General features: G+C 41.4%; 1 protein-coding gene across 4 annotated transcripts in view; it reads left to right on the top strand.

Moving 5' to 3' along the window:
* KCNIP1 (potassium voltage-gated channel interacting protein 1) overlaps positions 1 to 19656 on the top strand; it is a 374244-nt gene extending 354588 nt beyond the window's left edge. For all 4 annotated transcript variants that reach the window (XM_065849184.2, XM_065849186.2, XM_065849187.2 and 1 more), the window contains exons 2-8: positions 3207 to 3331; positions 11019 to 11088; positions 13740 to 13810; positions 15621 to 15728; positions 16500 to 16604; positions 17184 to 17246; positions 19360 to 19656. In XM_065849184.2, the coding sequence (XP_065705256.1) occupies positions 3207 to 3331; positions 11019 to 11088; positions 13740 to 13810; positions 15621 to 15728; positions 16500 to 16604; positions 17184 to 17246; positions 19360 to 19407 (590 nt within the window). In that variant the 3' untranslated portion in view covers positions 19408 to 19656. The remainder of the gene's footprint in view (positions 1 to 3206; positions 3332 to 11018; positions 11089 to 13739; positions 13811 to 15620; positions 15729 to 16499; positions 16605 to 17183; positions 17247 to 19359) is intronic.
* Positions 19657 to 21740: the final 2084 nt, after the last annotated feature.

Below are 21740 nucleotides of genomic sequence, written 5' to 3'. Positions count from 1 at the left end.
TCCTTATCTTATTTAATTTCTGCAGTGAGGCTTCAAGCAATGCCCAGGACTGCTCTGTCGCGTCAGGGCGTGTTCCACTGAAGGAACAATTTCTACCATTTTTAGAGCATCTTTACTGGAAAATTGTTGGTCTGATGTCATTTTGAGTGCCTCTTTCACCAAATCTAAAGCCTTACAAGTTTGGGATCTTTTGCTAAATTTCAAAATGTTTCCTTTGGGAATGGGGGAGGAAGCAGATGAAAGGATTAACCTGCAGGGAACCATCAGATGGTTTTCAGAGGCAAAGATTAATGCTGGGTCTGGAATAGAGAATGGAAGGAAAAAATAGGATGCCCCTTTGAAAAGGGATGAATTTTTCATAATTTCCTCTCTGCAGTTTGTTATTAAAAAAAAAACCAACCAAACAAACAAAAAACACATTTCTCAGCATGGGAAATAGAATAAAATCTACAACAATAATCTGGCTTATTTTTAACATAGACGTATCTGCCCTCTGGGACCAAAGCTCATGAACTGATTGTTGGAAAAGCCTATTCTTGCGGGACGAGCTGAAGAAGATGAATTGCATTCTTTTGAAATAATGATTCACTGAGTGAGGCTAGTATTGTCAAAACACAATACATCATTATTAAATTACAATGTTCACCGAGTAATATTTCATTCAGGAATATTTTGGAAAAAAAATAAATTCAAGACCCTTATTTTGGGTCTGCTTGTGTAAAGGACATCTGGATGAGCCAAAGAACCATGAGTTTTGAGCTGTAATTCTGCAGATTTTGTTTAAAGCTACAGAGCAGGTTTTCCATTTTTTCTTTAATAACTTGGTTTTTGGAGTACTAACGCAAATTCCAATAAGCGTTTTGGAAAAGTGGTTGCTTAAGAATTATATGGCAAATAACATACCCACCGAAAAATTAGTCATGTCAAAATGTGTTTGCAAAGAGTGTGACTTCCCAGCTGGATCTTTCCTGCCTCCGGAGAAACCACCTGAGCAGCCACATTGGAGGAACATAAATAAAGCCAAGTATGAGAGTAATCCAACAACTGGCTCCCCTCACTCGCCTCAGCACTTACCTGAGGTTGCATAGATCTTTTTTCGTTCTCTGTTGAATTATATTACAGGATATAAGGACTAGATGGCTTGTGTTTTACATTTGCGTTTTACAGTGAGGGAAGTTCTAAATAGCTTTAGAGTGACTCAGTCAATAGGAGATGTCAGTGTCAGCTGGGCGTGTTTAGCTGGTTACAGAGCAGGGAAAGGCTTAGAGCCTGACTTGCTTATATACTGCACAGCACAAAATGCATGGCTTCCTATGGAAAAATGAAATAACTGGCAAGGTCATGCATAAACTGCTTATTGCATTGGGGGACAGCAGGGAAATGCAGGGGAAGGAGGCTGGGGTTACGTGGGTTTTGTAAAGGGTTTTGGGTAACTTATGGTTAACCAAAGATAAACAACAAGGTATTTCCTATACAATCTGTGGGTTAGTAGTGAGTCTCCCTAGCCTGGCTCCCTCCTGAATGGATTTCCTCTCCTTTTCTAAACCACTTATTTCCCTTCCCTTATTTAAGGAGTTTCTTCCCTGCTTTTTTCCTCTCTCTACAGCTGCTTCTGATTTCCTTCATTTTGTGGCATGTGTTCTCTTTCAAAGAAAATGGCTTTTTCCTCCTTATTTCACCTGACCTGTTTGGTTTTTTTCTGCACCAGACATCATTTTCCATCTCCTTTCTTCTAACAGGAGCTATAATTTCTAGACTCTGTTTCCCTTTGTATGGAGAAGGTGTCTCTTTCAGGCCTCTTCTGGCCACTTGCCAGGTGTTCACTAATTTTTTCTGCATCATAAAGATTGTGATACTCCCCTCCTGTCCCACACAATTACCTTTATTGCCTTGCTGTGCGAGGGCCCTTGAGCACAATATTCAGCCATGTATTTTCGCTGCTCAAGCCCCACAAATGCTGACGGAAACTCCAGACACAGAGGATTAAGGAGGATGGCTCATCCTGAATTCACCAATATTTCAAACTGATTTCTTACTACTGAAACAACCACTGTTAATTAACCATTGTCACTCGCTTATATGTGTCCTCCCTTAATAACCTTCATATATGTGTACAGAATAAATTATGAAAAGATAGCTTTATTCTGGTCTGTTCTTTCACGGAGCCAGTGTCCTCTGAATTCACGCCTTTCCTGTATTCAGAGCAAATCCATTTCTTTTCACATTTCTTGTGAAATCCTTGTCTTGCAGGAATCACTGTATTATAATTGAGCCAAATAAACTAAAACATTTTTACAGAGCAAAAACTGTGCAGTTTTGATAATAAGGAGAGTGTTAGCTTTTATGCCAAGCAACTTCTGGATGTCGATGGGATTTTCATGTCAGCTGTGAAACCTGCATCTGGTCCTCGAAGTTCAAAGAATCTCAAATTGACATAAACTAAGCGTCTGTATATCTTTAAGCATTACCTAGACTGCTGGGGAAATAGGCTTGACAGGTAAAACCATGCATCAGAAAAGAGGTGAGATTACAGTAATACAGGATGCGATACGTCTTCAGTATTTTTCTTCTTTGCAGGAGAACATTGTTTTGAATCAAATGCACAGAAGTATTTTCTACAGCTTATCTGTTTCCCCCAAAAATCCATGGAAATGTGGGCTGGATTCATTCCAGATTCAGCAAGTGTGGATATCATTTGAATTTCTCTTAGGATTGAAGTGACCTTTAGTGTCTTTATAGCAAGGTTTCTGGTTAGTACACAGAAGAATTTCCCTCACTGTTTACCCTCAGTATAATGGCATTGTCTAATATGCTTAAGCATGTCTGCTCTCTCACTTATATTTGCTCAGCTTTTTTTAGAGCTCGTACTTTGAAAGACCCACTCCTCCCCGCTGTTTCAATGTTTATATAAGAAATATCTGGTGTTGCCTTTTGTAGCAACGTATCTGCTGCCTGCCCTTCTGTTCTCACCACTGGTTTCGGCTTTGTGAATGGGGAGCTAATTGGCAGCCCAGTAAGAAATGTGAACTATTGATTTACTGATATGGCTTTTATTTTGCTTTCAAGAGGCTGAAAACAGTTATACATTTCAGTTCTGTTGATGGTTTATTTTCTCTGTTGTTGTTGAAATCCAGACTGTCCTATCCATCATGTTAATAAAGCAAAGGTAACAACCAAAATAAATATTTTCCTCTCTTCTCTTTCAGATAAAATTGAAGATGAATTAGAAATGACTACAGTGTGCCATAGACCCGAAGGACTGGAACAGCTTGAAGCACAAACGAATTTCACTAAAAGGGAACTTCAGGTGCTTTACAGAGGATTTAAAAATGTAAGAACAATACGGAGTCTAGTATGTATGTCCCCACCAGCCTCAACTGCTCAGCTGCATTTTGTATCATTCCCCCGTTGAACGTTAGCGCTTTTGTGTTTGATCTCCCCTACCACAGCAAAATGAACACAATCTGCCTCTCCATCTAATATTTATGACACCTTAATCTGCCTAAAACTGGGTTTGGATGAATATTCAGCACATAATATTCTCGTTAAATTTGTTCCCCAAATGTCAGTGTGCACACTGCAATTTCCTCAGCTGTGGTAGTACTTCAGGATAACCTGAAGATGGTTTTATGGTTACGTATTTAATTCTTGCTGTCCGTTGCCGTGTTCAGATATGAGCAGTGCTGTACAGACTTCCAGGTCACCTGCTGCTGCCTCGTAGGGACTCCTCATAATAAATAGGAACAGGGAATTTTGAGGCTACGTGGAGCAGATGTTTGATGGACCTTGAAGAATGAATACTCATTACATGGTTGCCTGAGGGTCTGGATTTAGTCACCCAGGTGGTTTGTGCCAGCTGATGTTTTTATGGTGATTAATAGATCCGTATCAAGCTAGCTCAATAAACACAGGGTTGTTTTGAAATTGTCTTGTGGGACAGCCCCAGTATTTCTGCAACCGCCACAGTGAAATGCTGGAATTTCTTTGAAAGAAGAATTCAAGTCTGTTGGGTAAAAACTTGCCAAAAGAAAGCTGAGTTACCTTAAATCCAGGCAATGTTGAGGGAAACCTGATGGGCATTTGAAAAGTGCCTTTATTTTTGATAGATTCTTGACGTTGGATTGAATCAAATCTCCAACATATGCTTGATTTCTTGAAGAGATCTTGTGGTTTCATCCTTTATTTCGCTGCTCACCTAAGCAGGGCAAGGTATAGCTTAGCTTTCTATATTTTTCCGTTTGGTGGACGTGCTGTATCTATACAGCCTTTCCTTCATGTGGAGTGTCATTTAGCCTTTGAAGTTTTCTAACCACTGAAGGCTGATGTTCTGACATGTCTCCATGCTTTGGGCACTCAGCGAGAAAACATGGCTTTTGAGGCAGAGTTTGACAGGTTAACGTACAGTCTAATATGACATGGTCGCCTACAGCAGGAGACTAAACTCAGAGTTCTTAACCGCTGTGTTTCGCTCAGATCTCCGAAATGCCTCCTGGATTGCTGTGTTTGGTGGGGATCCTGCGTGGGGAGCGCTGCCCCGTGCTGAGAGGAGCTGGCTGTGCCACAGCTGCGGTGCAAACCAGCGCGGCAGCCTCGCAGCGCAGACCTGACAGCCACCCCCTGCCCCTCTGACTTTGCTATCGCTTTGCATTACAGAGGCACTACCTCCCAGAGCAAGAGTGATAGACAAGTGCATTAAACTTGAGACATAAACCCTTTTCTAAGACCTCGCTGAAGGTTTCAATATTAATTGGCAGTGCTGGCAAGATCTTGTTTTGTGTCAGATTGTTAGGACGAAGCAGTCTGTTTTCCTCCAGCTGCTATGCATGCAGTACGTGTGAAGCTTTAATATTTAAGGTTTAAATCGAAATGGAAGGGGGGCTTTTAGCATTTGTAGCCTGCAAATCATAGTTTCAATGGGATGGGTAATTATGCACAGCAGGCAGACTGACTCAGCTGTTACCATATTTGCTATTGTACTGAACCGTCTGCTTTTTGGGGTGATGTTACAGTGCCATCTGGAGATTCAAAATCCCAGTGGGAATACAGTCATTTTCCTCTCTCTGGTTTGTACTTACTGCTTGCTCTCAGTGATCACAGGTCCTGTTTAATCATGAGGCAGCACCTGGATGATCACAGAGCCATTTCCAAGCGCTTGTGATGGCCGCAGGGAACCAGGTCCCGCTCAGCCCAGCTGTGGTCGCTGCAGCTGAGGGTTGGATATTCACGAACATTAGATGGTGTTTGACCAGAGCCACCAACACAGTTTGGGGCAGTGCCTGGACTACTGTCCCAGCTGACCAGGGTCATCATTCTCAGCACTTTTATTCCTCTTCTTTCTTTGTCTCTGAAATCTGTTTCCTCCAAACCTTCACAGTCTGTTCCCAGTGTGTCACTGGTCGGGTCTGGTGTCTCTGCACCGCACTGATGGAGGCTTCCACTATATTCAGCTCCTTTGCTGCTTCAGAGAAGCTGAGCACGCTAACCTGGCCGGTGTCTTTGCTGGTTGCCCAAATGGCCACTCTCTCTTTGCCCTCTTCTTTCTTTTCCAGTTGTGAAAGCTGTTGTCCTCCAAAACTTCGTGTTGCCACGACCAAAAGTTTACTCATATCTTAGCAGTTATTTCTGCCCCAAGGTGCATTCTGCATTATATGGAATAGCCTCTTTTGCACTTTGGAGATAGCTGCTGTCAGACTGGAGCCACATCAACGCAAGGCCTTTGGTCTGATTTATTTGGCTGTGGTTCTGCAAAAGCAAGGTAGCAGAGATGGCAAAACCCGGCAGAATCTCTTATGGATCTTGCCTTGATTTGGCTCTCAGGAGAGACAACTGTTTGAGCAAAACAGCAATATTGGCATGGGAACAAAAGGCTGTGAATAGGTAAAGACTGGAATTAGAATAAAGTTCCCATTCCCCAGAGGAGTAAAGTTTGAGCAACAGTTACAGAATGGGAGGGAGGGGGAATGAGAAACTATTTTTAAGATTCAAATTGATGACTGATGAAATGACCGACAATGACAGAGATCTGAGCTGAGTAATTCAATGCCTCTCATTTAGACCATGTTTCTAATGACTACATCATTTGGAATTTAGTTCATGGGTTTAAAAGGATTGAGATTTTTATGGTTTGTTTTTTTTTCTGCAGTTTGTGGGGGTTCTGTGCTGTTAGGGGAAATGGTTGTTGGCTACAAGGGATAATTTTATAATACTAAATCAGAAAACAGACAACCTAAATAACTGGGGGGCTGCTGGAGACATTCTTACCTTGTTCTAGTATGGCTATTTTGCCAAATCTGTAATGGATGTAGCATGAGATGTAATTATGTGTACAAATCAGCTTTTTTTGGAGATGAAAGCAAGCAATATGCGCAAGGTAGAAATGTTCTGATACGTTAATAATCCTCAAAATATCCCCAAACTGGGAAGAAGTAGTAAGAGCAACAGAATAGGTTGGATGTGCAAATGCTCAGAGATGCAAATCTGGGTTGTGGATACCAAAGAACGTGTTAGAGTCTTGTCTGTGGTCAGCAACTGAGTACCCCCCAAGTACTTTTCATGAGCTGGCCAAGTTAGCTGAGAACAATCCGATGGGCAAGGTGTGTTTAGTCCCACTTCAATTCTGCTGTTCCTCCCTGCCTGTCTGCATTGCACGTCTTCGAAAGCAATCAATAAAGTTAATTTCTGATTCCAGCAGAAGAAAGAATAGCAAGTGCAGCTTCAGTTTGAGATATATATATATATATATATATTTAATGTGGATTCAGCTCTTTTGTAGTTTAGTACTTGAGAAGAAGTCTGAGAGGGTAGATTCAAGGGCATGACTCGTGCTGCCAATGCCAGTGCTCCATAGTTGGCTTTTTTGAAAATGTGGGGTTGTTCTCGTGCTTGATAACAATATGAAAAAATCTTTACTCTTCTTGTTAGACATTTTAAAATAATTCTTAGGTAAACATCTCTCACTTCTTTAACTTGAAATCTAATCCTCTGCCATTGAAAGACCTTATGAATGTTATAGAGTAGGACCGTGCTTTTTCATACTGCCAAGAATTTTTTCTTGCATGGGTAAAACTTTATTATCTTCAGTGGAATTTAAACTGACACTAAGCTTACCTGGTCCTTTTCACAAGAGAGATTTCTTTTTGAGTCAGCTGTATTAAGTCATACTGTAGCACTAATGAGGCCTCTTGAGCATTATTTGACTCTTATAAAAACAAAATTGTGATCAATTAAGTGCAAATGAATTGGTACTAGCATATGCGTCTGAAAGCAATCCAGTTACAGAGAGCTAAACGGGCTGATCAGCGTCAGCGCTGCCTCTCCCCAGCGCTCCTGGTGCTTTGATGCAAACTTTCGTTTGGCTTCCAGATGGAGCATCAGAAGCAATAAGGATCACGTGGAAATTCAGAAAATGTAATCAGGCACAGTGGCCAAAGCTGCTCCAGAGATGTTGCCTGTGCGAGGAGAGCCCCTGCAGCAGCAGCCCCTGCTCTGCCCGCCCTTGGCAGCCTTGAACTTCGTTCTTCGGCTTGCTAGTGGTGGGGTGGGAATCTTAGTAGACAGGGGCTATTAATACAGTGTGGAAGACGTCCAAGGGGACCAGTCCCTGCATTTATAAACCACATTTAAGCATGTGAAGTGATGGTTCTTAGTGAATATAATAGTTGTGTTTATCAAGATGAGAGAAAGAAATACACCTTCACGTAGTGTGTTTGGTCTGTGGCACTATGCTGGAAAGGATGGTTGGGTGCTCTGCTAGGCTTAGTTTTTAAAAGAACAACAATTTGGTCAAATACTCTGAAGTTTGTCAAGGGCTGGTGTGGGTCTTGGAGTAGCAGCACTGCAGTGACCAGGGGAAAATTTCTCCCCAGGAATGGCTGTTGATAGGGTACTTGGTCTGATCTATAATTAAAAGGTACCATAAATAAATATCAGATTATTTATTTAAGATACATTAAAACACAAGTTTTATGAAACATAAACTTTAGGAGAATACTTTTATGGTATTTATTACCTAATTATTTTTCTTCGAATGCTTTCTAGCTTATTAGAAGTGGCAAGAACAGATGAAAAAGTAACTGTTTTTCTCATGATAAAGAAACCAGGCAGTGGCTGTTATGTTAGGAGCCTTGGAATGTTTTGAGAGTTCTCATCCAACCAGGAATTCTGCCGTATAGAATCAGGAAGTCTTGTTTTATCTGTAAGTGACAACCCAAGATCTGGTCTTGCAGCTACTGGCTTTAGATAGTCCAGCCACTTTGTTCATCCTCTGGCTGTGGAACAAGCCCTCAACACTAAGGCTGGAGAACGGGTGGCCCTGGCAACATCAAGACCACAGTGACAGGTTTGGATTTTAATTGGGACGCTTAAACTTAACCAGTGGAAGGACAGTTGTCAGAACAAAAAGACAAATTATCTTTTGCGTAGCTCAAATCTGTCCCAAATCACTGATGATTTTTCTACCCAGATAGTGGGTAGAAGGCAGCAGGTTTTCTTTTGTATTGGACAAAGGAACTCAGATCTGATAACCCTAATTTCAATAGCAAACGTGTATGTGTTTAAAGAACTGCGTCTGATGTCACTTGAAGTACCCCTCCTTGCTCTCCTCTTTGACTTGCACAGGATGAAGTGATTTCTCTTGTTCATTCTGTCCTTTTCCATGGGCAGTGAATGCACATCAGCAGGTGATGCTGGCAGATCAGAGGCTTTATAAAAAAGCCTTTTTTCTTTTATAGGCTTTTCATGGTGGAAGAATTTCTTGTCAAAATCTTTTTTGTTCTTAAAAGGTATCTAAAGAACTCGTCAATAAATGAGTCATAGGCTTGAATCTTTCCCCAGATTTCCATGTGACCAACTCAAAGGGATTTTCTTAGACTTCCTGAGTTTGCTCATCTGAAATTCAGCAACCTGTAATGCTACCAGAATAAGGATTTGCCTATCTTGGATCTGCAGAGTGCGGTGTAACATGCAGCAAGTGTGTGTTTGTCTTTAGCAGCTCCAGGCTGCTGGTTGTAATTGCAGCACCACTCAAATCTTTCCTGCCTTCAGTCCTACCTAGGGCCATGACACGCACCCCCAGACCTGTCGGTTAATTAATTCTAGGGATTTCCATTGTGAGGTGTGGCAGGTGTATTCCAGGTAGGGTCAATTGGCAGCAGTGTGTTTGGATGGAAGGGCTGCAGCTCTGTGCTCTTTCAAACTCATTTCTGTTCATCCCCAAACTTGCTTGTGCTACCACAACATCTCAGTCTGCACAGGGGCACAGTCCTAGCTGTGCTAGTGCAGAACAATGAACTCTTAAATGAATTTCCATTACTTTAGCAGGTAAGTCTAGGAGGAAAATATGATAGCAGCCTGAAAACTAGCCAGAGTTAGTCAATAGACTGGATAAGCCATAGCATTATTGAAAAGATCTGAAAAACAGTTTCCATCCTGTTTCTCCAATAATCCCAATTAGAATTTATTAGGAAAAGAACAGAGGGACAGGAAGGGAGCACCATTGTGCTGCAGGACGAATGAATGGGGTACACATCTTGAACATGGCTTGCAGTGCTGGGCTGCTGTCTCACAAAGGCTACGGTGCAAATAGAAAGATGCAGAGAAGAGATGGTCAAAGGATGCCCAGTGCCTTCTGTGCTTCTCAGGGTGGGATGCTTCAGCCCGGAAAAGATAGAACGAAGGGAAGATCTACAAAATCAAACATGGCAGGTAGAAAAAGTGGCCGGATCAATTGTTTGCTCTGTATCTCTGTACAGGAGTAATTCTGTGCTCTGTGATAAAGGATCAGTGCCATCATTATTTTATTGGTTTGTTCTAGTTTAGTTTTCAAAATTGCTTTCAAATCTGTGAGGAAGAGTGTTGTCAGCTGGGAAATATTCTGTATGACTGAAAACTTCACATAGGCAGATCGCAGTGCCTGAGGCTCTCTGTGATGCGTGAACATGTGTTATAACAGCACTGAGCTGGTGGGGGGTGGTAAAGCACCATAGTTAAGCTAAATTTCCTCTTGAATGTTTCTTGAATTGTCCAAATAATGTAAGTTTTTTAAAAAGAGTTGAAAGCAAGGAAACAGGATTCACAAAACAGGGATAATTTTTGTGCGATTTTTCACCCCTCCCTTCCATTGCCTGTGGTCCTGCATCCTGCTGGGAAGAGCTGAGGACCACATCTCCCTTTTCTCAAGTGCTGTCCAGACTCTGCAAATATACCCAGGGAGCATCTTCTCCAGAAAATTACCGTAATAGCTTGGATTGTGCTTGGCTGCAGCAGAGCAAGTGTGACCCTCCAGGCAGGGATCCCCTTTTCCCTTCCTGAATGCTGCTCTGTAGGGCTCAGTATTAGGTTGGGAAGTTCAAGGCAGAAAATCTACCACCTTCTTGCCCATGTTTGGAGCAACAAAAATTAAAAATAATTCCTTTACATTCTAGTACTAAAGCTTAAAAATAAAATAACCCCACAGGTTGCCAGGTTAGAAAGTCAGCATGGGCACAATCTGGCTGCTCAGAAGTTTACAGAAGGCTGAGTGAATAAACAGGTTCAAAATTATCCAGTCTTTTCAGCCTAATACCAATGCTTGTTTGTAAGGACTTACGAGTATGGCGTATACCCTTAGTCTTTAGGGAGCTGGTGTCTGATATCTGGCTACAGCATCCTGCTGAGAATTAATGAATTCACATATGTGCAGGCATCAGACAGGGAAGTGTTAGCCAGCACTAACATTATTGGTAATTATTAATGAAAGCTTCATATGATAGAAGGCATGAGCTGCCTTTCTAGGTCATCCTATGAAACAGCCGTTAAACACTGCTGAAAGCACTGTTAGACTTGTTGCACCACTATTAACATTTTGACGAGATGCTGAAGGTGAAATTACAGTCTGAATTATTTTAATTTCTTCAGCTGTGCAACCGGGGCACTGCAATTTAGTTGTCCTCTTCGGGCTTGTAGAGTTTTGCAAATGAACTTTTACAAAGATGGGGGTTTTTTTCTTAATTTTTTTTTTTTCTTTTTTGGTTTTCCAACAGGAATGTCCTAGTGGGGTTGTTAATGAAGAGACATTCAAACAGATCTATGCACAGTTCTTCCCTCACGGAGGTAAGCGGAATACTTTGCGTCTGTGGGGTTTATTGAAGCATTACTTAACATTCCTGACTGCCAGCTGGCTGCAAAACAACTTGAGGTAATCTGTGCAAGAAATGTGAATTGAGCTTAACCTCTGCAGGATCTTAAATACACAGACTTCAAGATAATAAAATTAAGTTAGGCCCTTTGAACAGTTATTTCACAAAACCATAGGTAAACCCACGTTAAAGATGGCCCCTAGTTGACAGCTCTTTGATCCCCAAGTCCAAAATAGAAACTGGAGTTGACGCTGGTTTTGTGCTCACTCTGTGGATGGCAGAAATCTAAATCACTTCCCCTCACGTTAAGAATCTATATGTTCTTCTAACTGGATATGTTCTGTGGGGAGTCTGTTTTCAAACTGAAAGAAGTGAGTTATGGGTTTGAGTGGCTTTTTAGTACAAGATTCAGTATTTGAGGCTTTCCACACACATTCCACTCTGTAGTAGCTGCGGAACACATAGATTCATTGTGGAATGACAACTGAAGTTCTGCAAGAGTGTTTGTGTGCATTAAGAAGGTCATTAACAAGTGGTTTTTTTCAACTAAATGTGAAGATAAAACACATTATGTCCTACAATATATGTGACCTCAAGGATATACACCTATAAAAAGTTTACGTTACATTTCATTATGGACTTGATGATTTCCTATTGTGGTTGCTTTTGGTTTTATTATAAAAGCAACCAGTTATTTTAATTTTTTTAACAAATATGCACCAGTTTAAGTATTTATAATCTTAATGTATTTTTGGATGTATTTTGTTTTTTCAACCTAAGCTCCAGTAAGTCCAAGGAACTCCAGCTACCCCAAGTGATTGCAGTAACTGCTCTAAGTCACCTCGGGTGACTCCTTCCTTCCCATGGGTGAAAAACAATCAGGCACAGAAACATCAGATTTTCTTTTGTTCCCTTGAAATGTGGTCCTCCCTTGTTTAATGATGGTGGTAGTAAATTCATGCTTAATAATAAATCAGTGTGACAGCAGATGTGGTTTTGTATTTTCCACTGTTTTCTTTCACTTGGTTTCCAAACAGTTTGTATAACCTTAGCATCATAGATTTTGAGGTTTCAGATTCCTCAGAGATTTTTTCACTTTTATGGCTCTCTGTACAGATAAACTTGTACATGCCAGAGGCAGTAAAGTAGCTCTGAATTATAAAAACTTGGTGCAGTGTCATCCCAGGCTTCTGATATTTTTGTTACATTGGGACCCTGTCCTTGACAGGTTTTCATTTTTGCTAATCCGTCATCAAATTACACCAGTGATCTAGTATTTCTTAATGTACTTCATACCTTATTGAAATGAGATCTCTAGTTTAATATTTTTAATTCACTGTTTATTTTATCTGAATTAGTGTTTGGTAGCCCTGTCCCATAAGTAATTCTGTGGTTTCCTTTTGGAGCTATTTTATTTCAGAATCATTCTCTTAAAAATCATAAAATCATTTCGGTTGGAAGAGACCCTCAGGATCATCAAGTCCAACCATAACCCAACTCTAGCACTAAACCATGTCCTTAAGAACCTCCTCTAAATGCCTTCTAAACCCCTCCAGGGATGGTGACTCCACCACTATTTTTTTCCCCTACAGTCCAGTGCATTCTATTGTTATGGATGATAGTAACTTAAGTATTTGATTTTTTCTGCACACCATTATTCTTTCCTAGATTTGAATAATGTGAAAATATTTAATAATTTCATAGAGATCAGAGTAGAGAGATGCTGGGTGATTCCCCCTGGATGTTTGCATAGCTCAGGGCACCAGGCTTCACCTGAATACCCACACAAGGGGTATAAAGGCTCAGGTTGACTAGTGCTGTGTGCTAGAGGCAAAGAATAGAAGGGACAAAAAAGTACCTGGCTGCTAGAGAGTCAATGAAATAATTAAGGAGACTTAATGTCACTTTCTTCTATCTTGAAAAGCTGGGCTCTGTTAATACAGCGAGCAGTGTGACTTGCCTGCAGAGCCCAGGCCAGTGAAGGTCCTGAGCTCAGACACTCATTTGATTTTTTTGCTGCACACCATTACTGTTTTTCCCAGTTAACAGCCATCCTTCCCGTGGCCATAGAAACTGTTCTTCTCAATAGAAAGGATTTTTCTAAACCTGGCAGTTTAAGATTCGAAAGGATGAAAATATGTCTTGGATGAGATTGCTCTTCAGCAGTCATGGGCCAAACTCAAGTGACAGGAACTGGCCCCTTCCAAGGCTGGAGGGTCCCTGGGGGTCTCATCCATATCTCACACAAAGCAGAAGGCAGAGCAAGGAGGGACATGGGCTGCAATCACTGCTTGGGGCTTTTGCTGCATTTCCCACCAACACTAATACTCCATTTACCCCAGAGATGCACTTGGGAGTGGTTTTTTTCTTTCTCATTCTTTCAAGTACAGCCACATAATCCAGGTTGTTTCTGCTGTATTAAAAGCTGTATTAAACAGCAAGGCTGTTTTAAGGGAGCATGTGGGGAGTGTGCAAGTCCATGTTAACATTTACTAGTTCACAGAATACCTAGCAATGCTGCAAGGTTGGATTTTCTACAAAAGGAAAATAAGATCATGAATCATGTTTAGAGCCATGGGTGTATAATGAACTGTTGTACCAATCGGTGTCCTTTGTGTTTTTCAGATGCTAGCATGTATGCACATTATCTCTTTAATGCATTTGACACTGCACAGAACGGTTCAGTGAAGTTTGAGGTAATTGTTTTACATCCTCCTTCAATGTCTCTTTCTCAGTTTTGTGTTTTTTCATCTTCTCCATCCATTCTTCACTCTAAACTAGCAGAACATGCTGGATTATGGGTTAGAGGTTTCAGTCTAAAACTAGTTGATATTTTAAAATCTAGTTCAATTTAGTTTATGGAGATGGAGTTGCATGTTTTCTTTCACTAAAGAAGCATGTAGATCACATTTTTCAGTACCACAAGGAGAAAGTGCAGAGATTTATATAGCAGAGAGGTCAAGGGCAGTTCCATCCAGTGATTTCCAGAGATAATTCAGACGTTGAAGAAAAGCCAGTACATCGTGTGTCTTCATCAGTCATCATGCATTGCATGGCTACAATTGTATGTTCCTGGAATACAGCTTTTTAAACTTTTGTTGATATATTGAACAAACATCTCAGGTACTTCATTCCTAGGCAGACCAAATCCACCCTTTAACTAAAAGGTTTGTTGCTGTGGCTACAAATAACCATCCTCAAGCTCCCACATATAGCTGGAGAGCAGCGAAAGGATATGTTAGGTAATAGGCCTGTGGAGGACGAACTTCAGAAGACAGTTTACTGTGATCATAAAACTAGAAATCATAGGCAGTCTTGCCTTTGCCCTCAAATAGCTAAGAACTCGAGTAATTTCCAGGTAAGACGGAGGAACTAGTTCATTTATCAAATGTGAAATGGGAATGTTACACATATGTATGTGTGTGTCTGTGTGTGTAGCGATGGCTGCGGTGGGAGTTTAGCACGTGGCAGCTACTCAGCAGTTCGAGACTTCCAGAAACCTAAACAGACTGAGACACAGCAAAATGCTTAGATAAGAATTGGTTTTTTTCTTTTCTTTTTAAAAAGTGCTGAGCTTTCCTTCCTGGAAAACCTGCCTATTTAGTGGTTGTCAAACATAAGCCTTTTGTCCCCTTCTCTGTATTGTTCAGAAAATTCAAATTCCTCTTAGCTTTGGAAAAAAGGAGCAACAGTTTGTGAGGAGTGATGTGCTGCCCCGTGCAGAGCTGACGGAGATAACACAGGAAGCACTAAGAACATTAAATGAGGTATCAGGAACTGTACGGCTCTGTTAGCTTGAAGCTCTGCCTAATAATGAATAATAAATCCCTGTAGTGATGCTACTTACATTGAATGAGCCAACATGCAGTATAACCAATGAATCAAAGTTATTAGAAGCAATAACTTTACTGTAAGCAGAAAATAAAAAGGAATGCTGTGTCTCAGAATGAGTAATTAGCGGTGGGAATCACATCTGGTCAATCCAGAAAACAAAAGCTGCAGCTGGCTGTGTTAGAGGACTTTCAGATCTTTCTGTCTCCAGGTGGACACAGAGAAAACGCTGGATTTTCCTCCTCCTTCGCTAGCACCCTGAGACTGAGGGTGAGAAAGCATCAGCAGTGACCCCGTGTCACAGACCATTTCTAGGAGGGGAATTGCCCCTGGAGCATCTTGTGGTGCTCTTAAAAAACCAGACGCCTTTTTTTGCCGTGCTTACATTCATGCAGCATTTAGAGTTTAGAACACGATAAATATGGATGGGTAGCAAGGAAGGTGTCACAGCTTCTGGCCTTGAGCAAACTGTGCTGCTTCTGGCAAGTTCGAGGAGCCAGAGCAGCCGCTGTCCTTTGGGACAGTGAGGACACATTTTTGAAAAAGGGAGTCAGAAGAATGATAACCATGTGTTCTATCCTAAAAAGATTAGTTTTTTAACTGGCATTATACAAAGAAGGTGACTTTTAAGAGGATATTATGAAAATTTACATTTCTCTTTCTGCCTTAAACCAGGATTTTGTGATGGCATTGTCCATTCTGTTGCGGGGAACTGTTCATGAGAAGCTAAGGTGGACGTTTAATCTGTACGACATAAATAAGGACGGCTACATAAACAAGGAGGTAAGGCTGTTTCTGGCAAATGTGGTTGATTTCTGAAGAGAGCTGACTGGTTTCTGTTGCAGAGCACAATTAATTTTGCGTGCATCTAATTAAATGCAAATCAGGCCGGACTTGAGCATTTGGTGTGTAAGTGAAGTGCACAATCATCTTATATTGCGTGATTTTGTAGATATATTTTCCTGTATTATAGTGTCTTAGTGGATTGCTTTAGCCAGGAGCAAAATCCTAGTTATGTCTGCGAGCAGCATAAGCTTTGCAAAGGGGAGGGTGACGGTGACAATAGCCACCCAGTGACTGAGATACAGGTGGTTTGTGGCTGCACTGGGAGGTACAGTGTGGTCTCACCCAAAACACTACGAGCCCCCAGCACCACTCCCAATTCCTGTGTTATCGTCTGGTTGTATCTTCTTATCTGGTAGTGCTTGTTCCCTTTGTGGGAAGCCTTGGTTTTGAGCATGGCAACATTAATACTTTGTAAAGACATCTTGGTTTATCTTTTCAAAACCATTGTGCATACGTGGAGGGTTTGTGGTTAGTGCTGCTGGTTGTGGAGCTGTGTTGTGTTTGGTTCAAGGAGTGGAGAAGGGCTTGGGTTTTCTAGCTGAACTTGAGTGTGATGATACATCTGTATTCATGCACATGTTAAGGTGTTCTCTGTGTTGTTTTGTAATAGGAAAAGGAGAGTGAAGAAAAAGGTAGTAAAAGAAATAAATGAGCTATCATTTCTATTAATTTCCCTTTTGTGTTTGTGTTGACATGTCACCACTGCAGGAAATGATGGATATTGTGAAGGCAATTTATGACATGATGGGAAAGTACACATATCCAGTGCTCAAGGAAGATGCTCCAAGGCAGCATGTAGAAGTATTCTTCCAGGTACTTGATTTTTGATGTGTTTTTCTTAACACTTGAGCTATGACCTGATATACTTTACTATAAGGTTAGCCCCAAGTTCAGTCCTATCCCCCACTATATATTTGACAATAAATCCTAGCAGCCATTCAGCTTAATGCTACAGTGTCTACTGTTTTCCTTGATCCAGGGAGTCCATTTGTCTCTGAGCACAACCCTTTGTGTTGGGATGTGCCATATCCAGAAAGTCTGAAGCCTCTGCACATCTTGTAGCCCTTCTGTGCTTCTCTCAACTGCCCATAAAGAGAGACAGGAATAGGGGTGCTGGTTGGTGAGGCAGTGAATAAATAAATGATGTAATAAGGACAGAGGTTGCTGTGCATGTCAAGAAAGGAATAGTTGGAGGTGACCTCAAAAGTGCTCCAAATACCAGAGTAAACAAGTCCTTAGCAGTCAGTAAATTTATCCAATGACACTGAGTCTGTAGTCTAAGCTCGTAAAGTGCCACCATAGGTTTATACAGTTGCATCAAATAATATATTATACTATAACTGTAGTATTACTTAGGGAAATAATTGTGTTGCGTTTTTTTTTATTTTGCAGAAAATGGATAAAAACAAAGATGGTGTTGTAACTTTAGATGAGTTTATTGAATCGTGTCAGGAGGTAAGGACAAAATTATAACTGTAATGAAAGGTCTAGCTCATGCCACAGCATTTGCTGAATAGGGAAGCAGGGTCAGCTCAGGGTCTCTTCATTTCCACTGCTGGTGGCCAGTGCTTTTATTTTCCGGAGTGAACTGTACTACCTGATTCTGTGGACAAGCAAATAACTCTAGGGAAAGCTTATAATGCCCCAAAACTTCCTTAGGTTGGTTTGTTTTGGTGGGTTTTGGTGGTTTGGGGTTGGTTGGTTTGGTTTGTTGGTTTTGGGGTTTTGTAAGAGGCTGATATTGTCTCTGTGTGCTGCCCCTGGGTGTCATTAGCAGGTACCACATTGCTGGAACTGCCCATAGCCAAAGGTCTCAAAATCACATAGTTACAGGAATGATTTATAAAACTAGTTGATGTTTTCATGATCAAACATTGAAAACAAATGCTGTTATCAGGGCAATTTTTTATTTGTTTTTCTGTTTTGGAAATAAGCTTCCTCTTGCAAGTTTCATACATTAGGTTGGCTGTAATAAATATTTGTATTTTTACCAATGGCACGAACATCTACATTAACATGCAATTCGCCAAGTGTGTGTTGTCTTAGACTGTAATTAACTGTGTGAATGTTTGCTCAGAGATATCTCTAATATTTAATCAGTTCAATAATGGCCTCTGCATTTTGCAAAGTCTACATTGGTGCAAATTATTGTATACCATCCCTCCTGTGTATTTTATTTCCCTGGAAAAACCTCTCCTGTTGTGCAGTCAGACAGCTCTGTGTACTGAGCGATGGGGAGGGCTGATTCCTGCTGGTCCTGGGTTAAGTCTGGCTCTAGCATCCAGATTACTTCTCAGTCAGGGACTTCAGGTGGCGAAATTCTTGTTAGCAGATGCATAATACAAGGCTCATTTTTTTCATTTACTTCATTCTTGGCCCCTCCTGATTGTTTATCTTATTTTTGGCCTCGTCTTTAATTTGGTCACTTGTGTTGTGTATTATTCTTCACACTCGTAATTTGCCTTCAGGCTGGATGCATGTGTATGATCAGTGGTCTCAGTATTGAAGCAGCTTTACGTTACGTTTAACTGTTAGAGTTCAATACTCTGCCCTAGTTTGGGTTTGTTCCTTCTGCTGCCAGACTTGCAGTGGGAGCTGTGCAGGCTGATGCACTGTCACATGTGGTTTCCTGGCAGACAGGACTGAGCCCTGCAGCACTAAGATCCTTTTTTTTCCTTATGAAAAACAACCCGAAGTGCACTATGGTGCTTACCTCTGCAGTTTCTGAGGGTATGGCTCATGGGCAGTGAAGTCCTTGCATCGCTTTGGGGAGGACAATGGGTTTCCCGTGCAAGGTGATACCTTGTACTGGTACCCACCAAAGTGTGTTAGAAGTGAGAGAGACGGATGCAGCCTCAAAATAAGATGGAGGAGTGAGATGCAATAGCTCTTCTCAGTGGCTCAACGTGGAAAATTATTTTCATGTTATAGGCAAACAGTTCTTCTACCTTTTGGAAGAACTGAATTTATTGGGGGCAGAGAGTAGAATCATCATTATGTTTCCAAACATTACTCTACTTATTACATCGAAGTATGATTTTGAGACTTCATGAGAAGTGATCTGGGATTTCCCTTGTGCATCCAACTTTCTCATTTGGATCTAGGAACCTCATAGAGGCTGAGATTGCATGTATTTGGGCTTTGAGCTGGTTGTATTTCTGGGATGAAGTGGTCCTTCAAGGCAGCTTGCTCATCAGTTCAAAACCTGCAGCTGCTTTTGGATTTTTGAAGCATATTGGCTAAGTGCATATTTGCATATTCAGGATCAATGAAATGCCCTGAAGTCTAAAGGGTTCAGTACAGTCACAAGCTCAGTGCTGGTGTCTGGTTTTCCTCAGTAAAGCATAGCTCATGCTGGATGTCAAACTTACGAGAAGATCGTGCGCTTGCAAAACCAGCTAAGGTGCCAAAGTAAGAGATGACTGCTTGGCTGAATCAGGACCTGATCACTGAATCTGTTCCAGCTCATCGAGGATGAAAAGCAAGGCCTTTGCTGGCGTGCTGTGCAAAGTTACAAGTCATGCTTGTCAGTGCTGGTTTTATGAAAATGTCTTCTCGTTGCTTTCAGGACGACAATATCATGCGATCCTTACAACTCTTTGAGAACGTGATGTAACCGTGTCTGGCGAGCACTGGAGGAGCCAGAGACCTTCCGTGTAACAAGGACCTCCTTTCTGGGTGAAAGCTTTTTACAATTGAGCCATGTTCTGAGTGTGAGGATTTTGTATGACATCTCCAACCAAATGGCAACCGAATGCAACCAATCCCACCTCTTCTCCCCAGGAGACACCGGTGGACCTTTGTTTCGTTTTGGAAGCATGTGAATATTTTAATAAAACCTGATAAGAGACAACTGCTGCTCGAAGCTCAATGAGTAATATACAGCATTGTTTGCTAGGCGCAAGTCCTGCTTTTAATCTAGCAAGCTTAATTACATATGATAGCACATGTTGATAGCTTACTCAGCCATCTATTGCAAGTGAAAAGCTCAGTCCATACTACCGTACAGCAAAATGTTTTATGAATGCCTTGCTGTTAATCTGCTTTGACAAAAATCAAACCTAACAGGGCAGTCAGTGAAAAACGAGCTGTAAACCATTAAGCAGACAGCCTATGTAGCCAATATCCCCATTTCTGCGGAGATCCTGCTTTTCCTCTCACATGCACTAGTACCACCACACTGAGTTTGGTGGAGTTTCTCCTGAACACAGTAACTAGAGGATCTTCATGCCAGGGTGAGCCAGAAAGGAGCAAAACGTGTTACACATAGAAAATTCAAACTGCAGAACAAATCCTGTTCAATGACGGTAAGTTCTTGCAAGACCAGGCAGGTCCGTAAGGGCTGGTACAGGAAGATGAATACTTGCTCTGCCCCCAGCCACCTCCCACCGTCCCAGCACATGGTGGGACACCAGGTGACCTCCAGTGTGCGTGTCAGCAGCACCGTGCTCGTGTCCTCTGGTCCTTTTGGTGTAGTTTGGCACACTCTTCCTAGATTCATCGTTTGAACGTTTGTATTTTTCCATTGGAAATTGTCCATATTATGGATTTATTTCAGCTCTCCAGCTTTAGTTAGTGCAGGAAAGGACCCAGATGATGCAGCTGTTTCATATACAGACCTTGGCACCCACAAGGTGCCCTGTAAGTTTAATTGGGACCTACTTAGTTAACTGCCAGGGCCTTATGTCCCTTTGGGTAATTTAATATTTCTATAGCAAAATCTTTTTTCCCACAAGGCTCAAACAAGTCCCATTTCCTTACTAATGCCAAACAGAGCATTGGTTAGGGTGTCGGGGTTTTTTAATTAGTAAAACAGAAAGAATCACATAGCAAATTTACACCAAGGTTGGATTTTGCCCAGTAGATCATTTGTCAGAGCCTGCTTTGCGGAGGACCCTCAGGAAAGTGAGCGCACCAAGGTGCCGTTGCCATCCCCAGGCAGCCGATGGCCGAGAAGCCAAGGGAAGGAGGGAACCGCCAACTTTCCAGCTGCACAGAGCACACAGAGAGGAGAGTCCCTGCCATAGTGCTACATTGCTCCCATCCAGTAAACGTATATATTTTTATTATATCAGATACTATATTACAAAGATACTGTTAGCAGTGAAGATATATTTTAAAAATTACTTAAGTGGAAACTTTTTATAATACAAAATATATAGAATGACTCATTTCTGTAGCCCTGTATTTTATAAAAATAGAATCTGTTGAAGTATTCCTGATTATAGAGGTAGATCTGATCAGTACTAGAGTAATGCTATGCTAATTCTCCAAGGTGGGACGTTTTCCCCTTTTACTGTGCTCCTCCGTACACTTCTATGTAGTCTTAACTTTACTCCTTTCAGTTGCTCATTTGTCATCAAAAGCGCTATACAACTGAGTGAAGCTACATGTATGCAGGACGGACACCCTAGTCTATCCTGTTTATTGCCTTTCACGCAAATACCATTAATTAATTCCTTCCTGGCAGTGACACAGAGCATAGCAGTTCTAATAACATGCTGTGATTTGCAGAGGTGAGTAGCCTTGTCCCCCAGGTGTCCAGTATTGTCTATTTAGTTCTTATTTAATAGGCACTTGATAAAGACATCAGTTGTAGCTGAAATAAGGCACAACGTTTACACTGTTCCTTCTTGATTCTTCTTGCAATTGCTTTAGCAAATGACAGAATTCAATGAAATTAACTACCTGCTTTTTTCCCCACACCAAAAGAGCATCTGTCTATTATCTGTTAACTTCAGGTAAGGGAAAAGCGGTCAAGATAATGGAAACGCAGCATTTGTGTTGGGTTAGCACAGTGCCTTTGTCCTCTAACAGTGTGCTCATGACATGGCTCGTACAGCCTGAAAAGTTTTGAATGTGCCCTTTTCAAAAGAAAATGTTATTAGTGGGATGATACTGTGGTCCCTGAAGCTAAATTAAGTTCTGGAGTTACTGTGATGAATTTGG

Source organism: Patagioenas fasciata, chromosome 14, assembly GCF_037038585.1.
Source record: "Patagioenas fasciata isolate bPatFas1 chromosome 14, bPatFas1.hap1, whole genome shotgun sequence".
Taxonomy (NCBI): domain Eukaryota; kingdom Metazoa; phylum Chordata; class Aves; order Columbiformes; family Columbidae; genus Patagioenas; species Patagioenas fasciata.
This window is presented reverse-complemented; position numbering and strand designations above follow the sequence as displayed.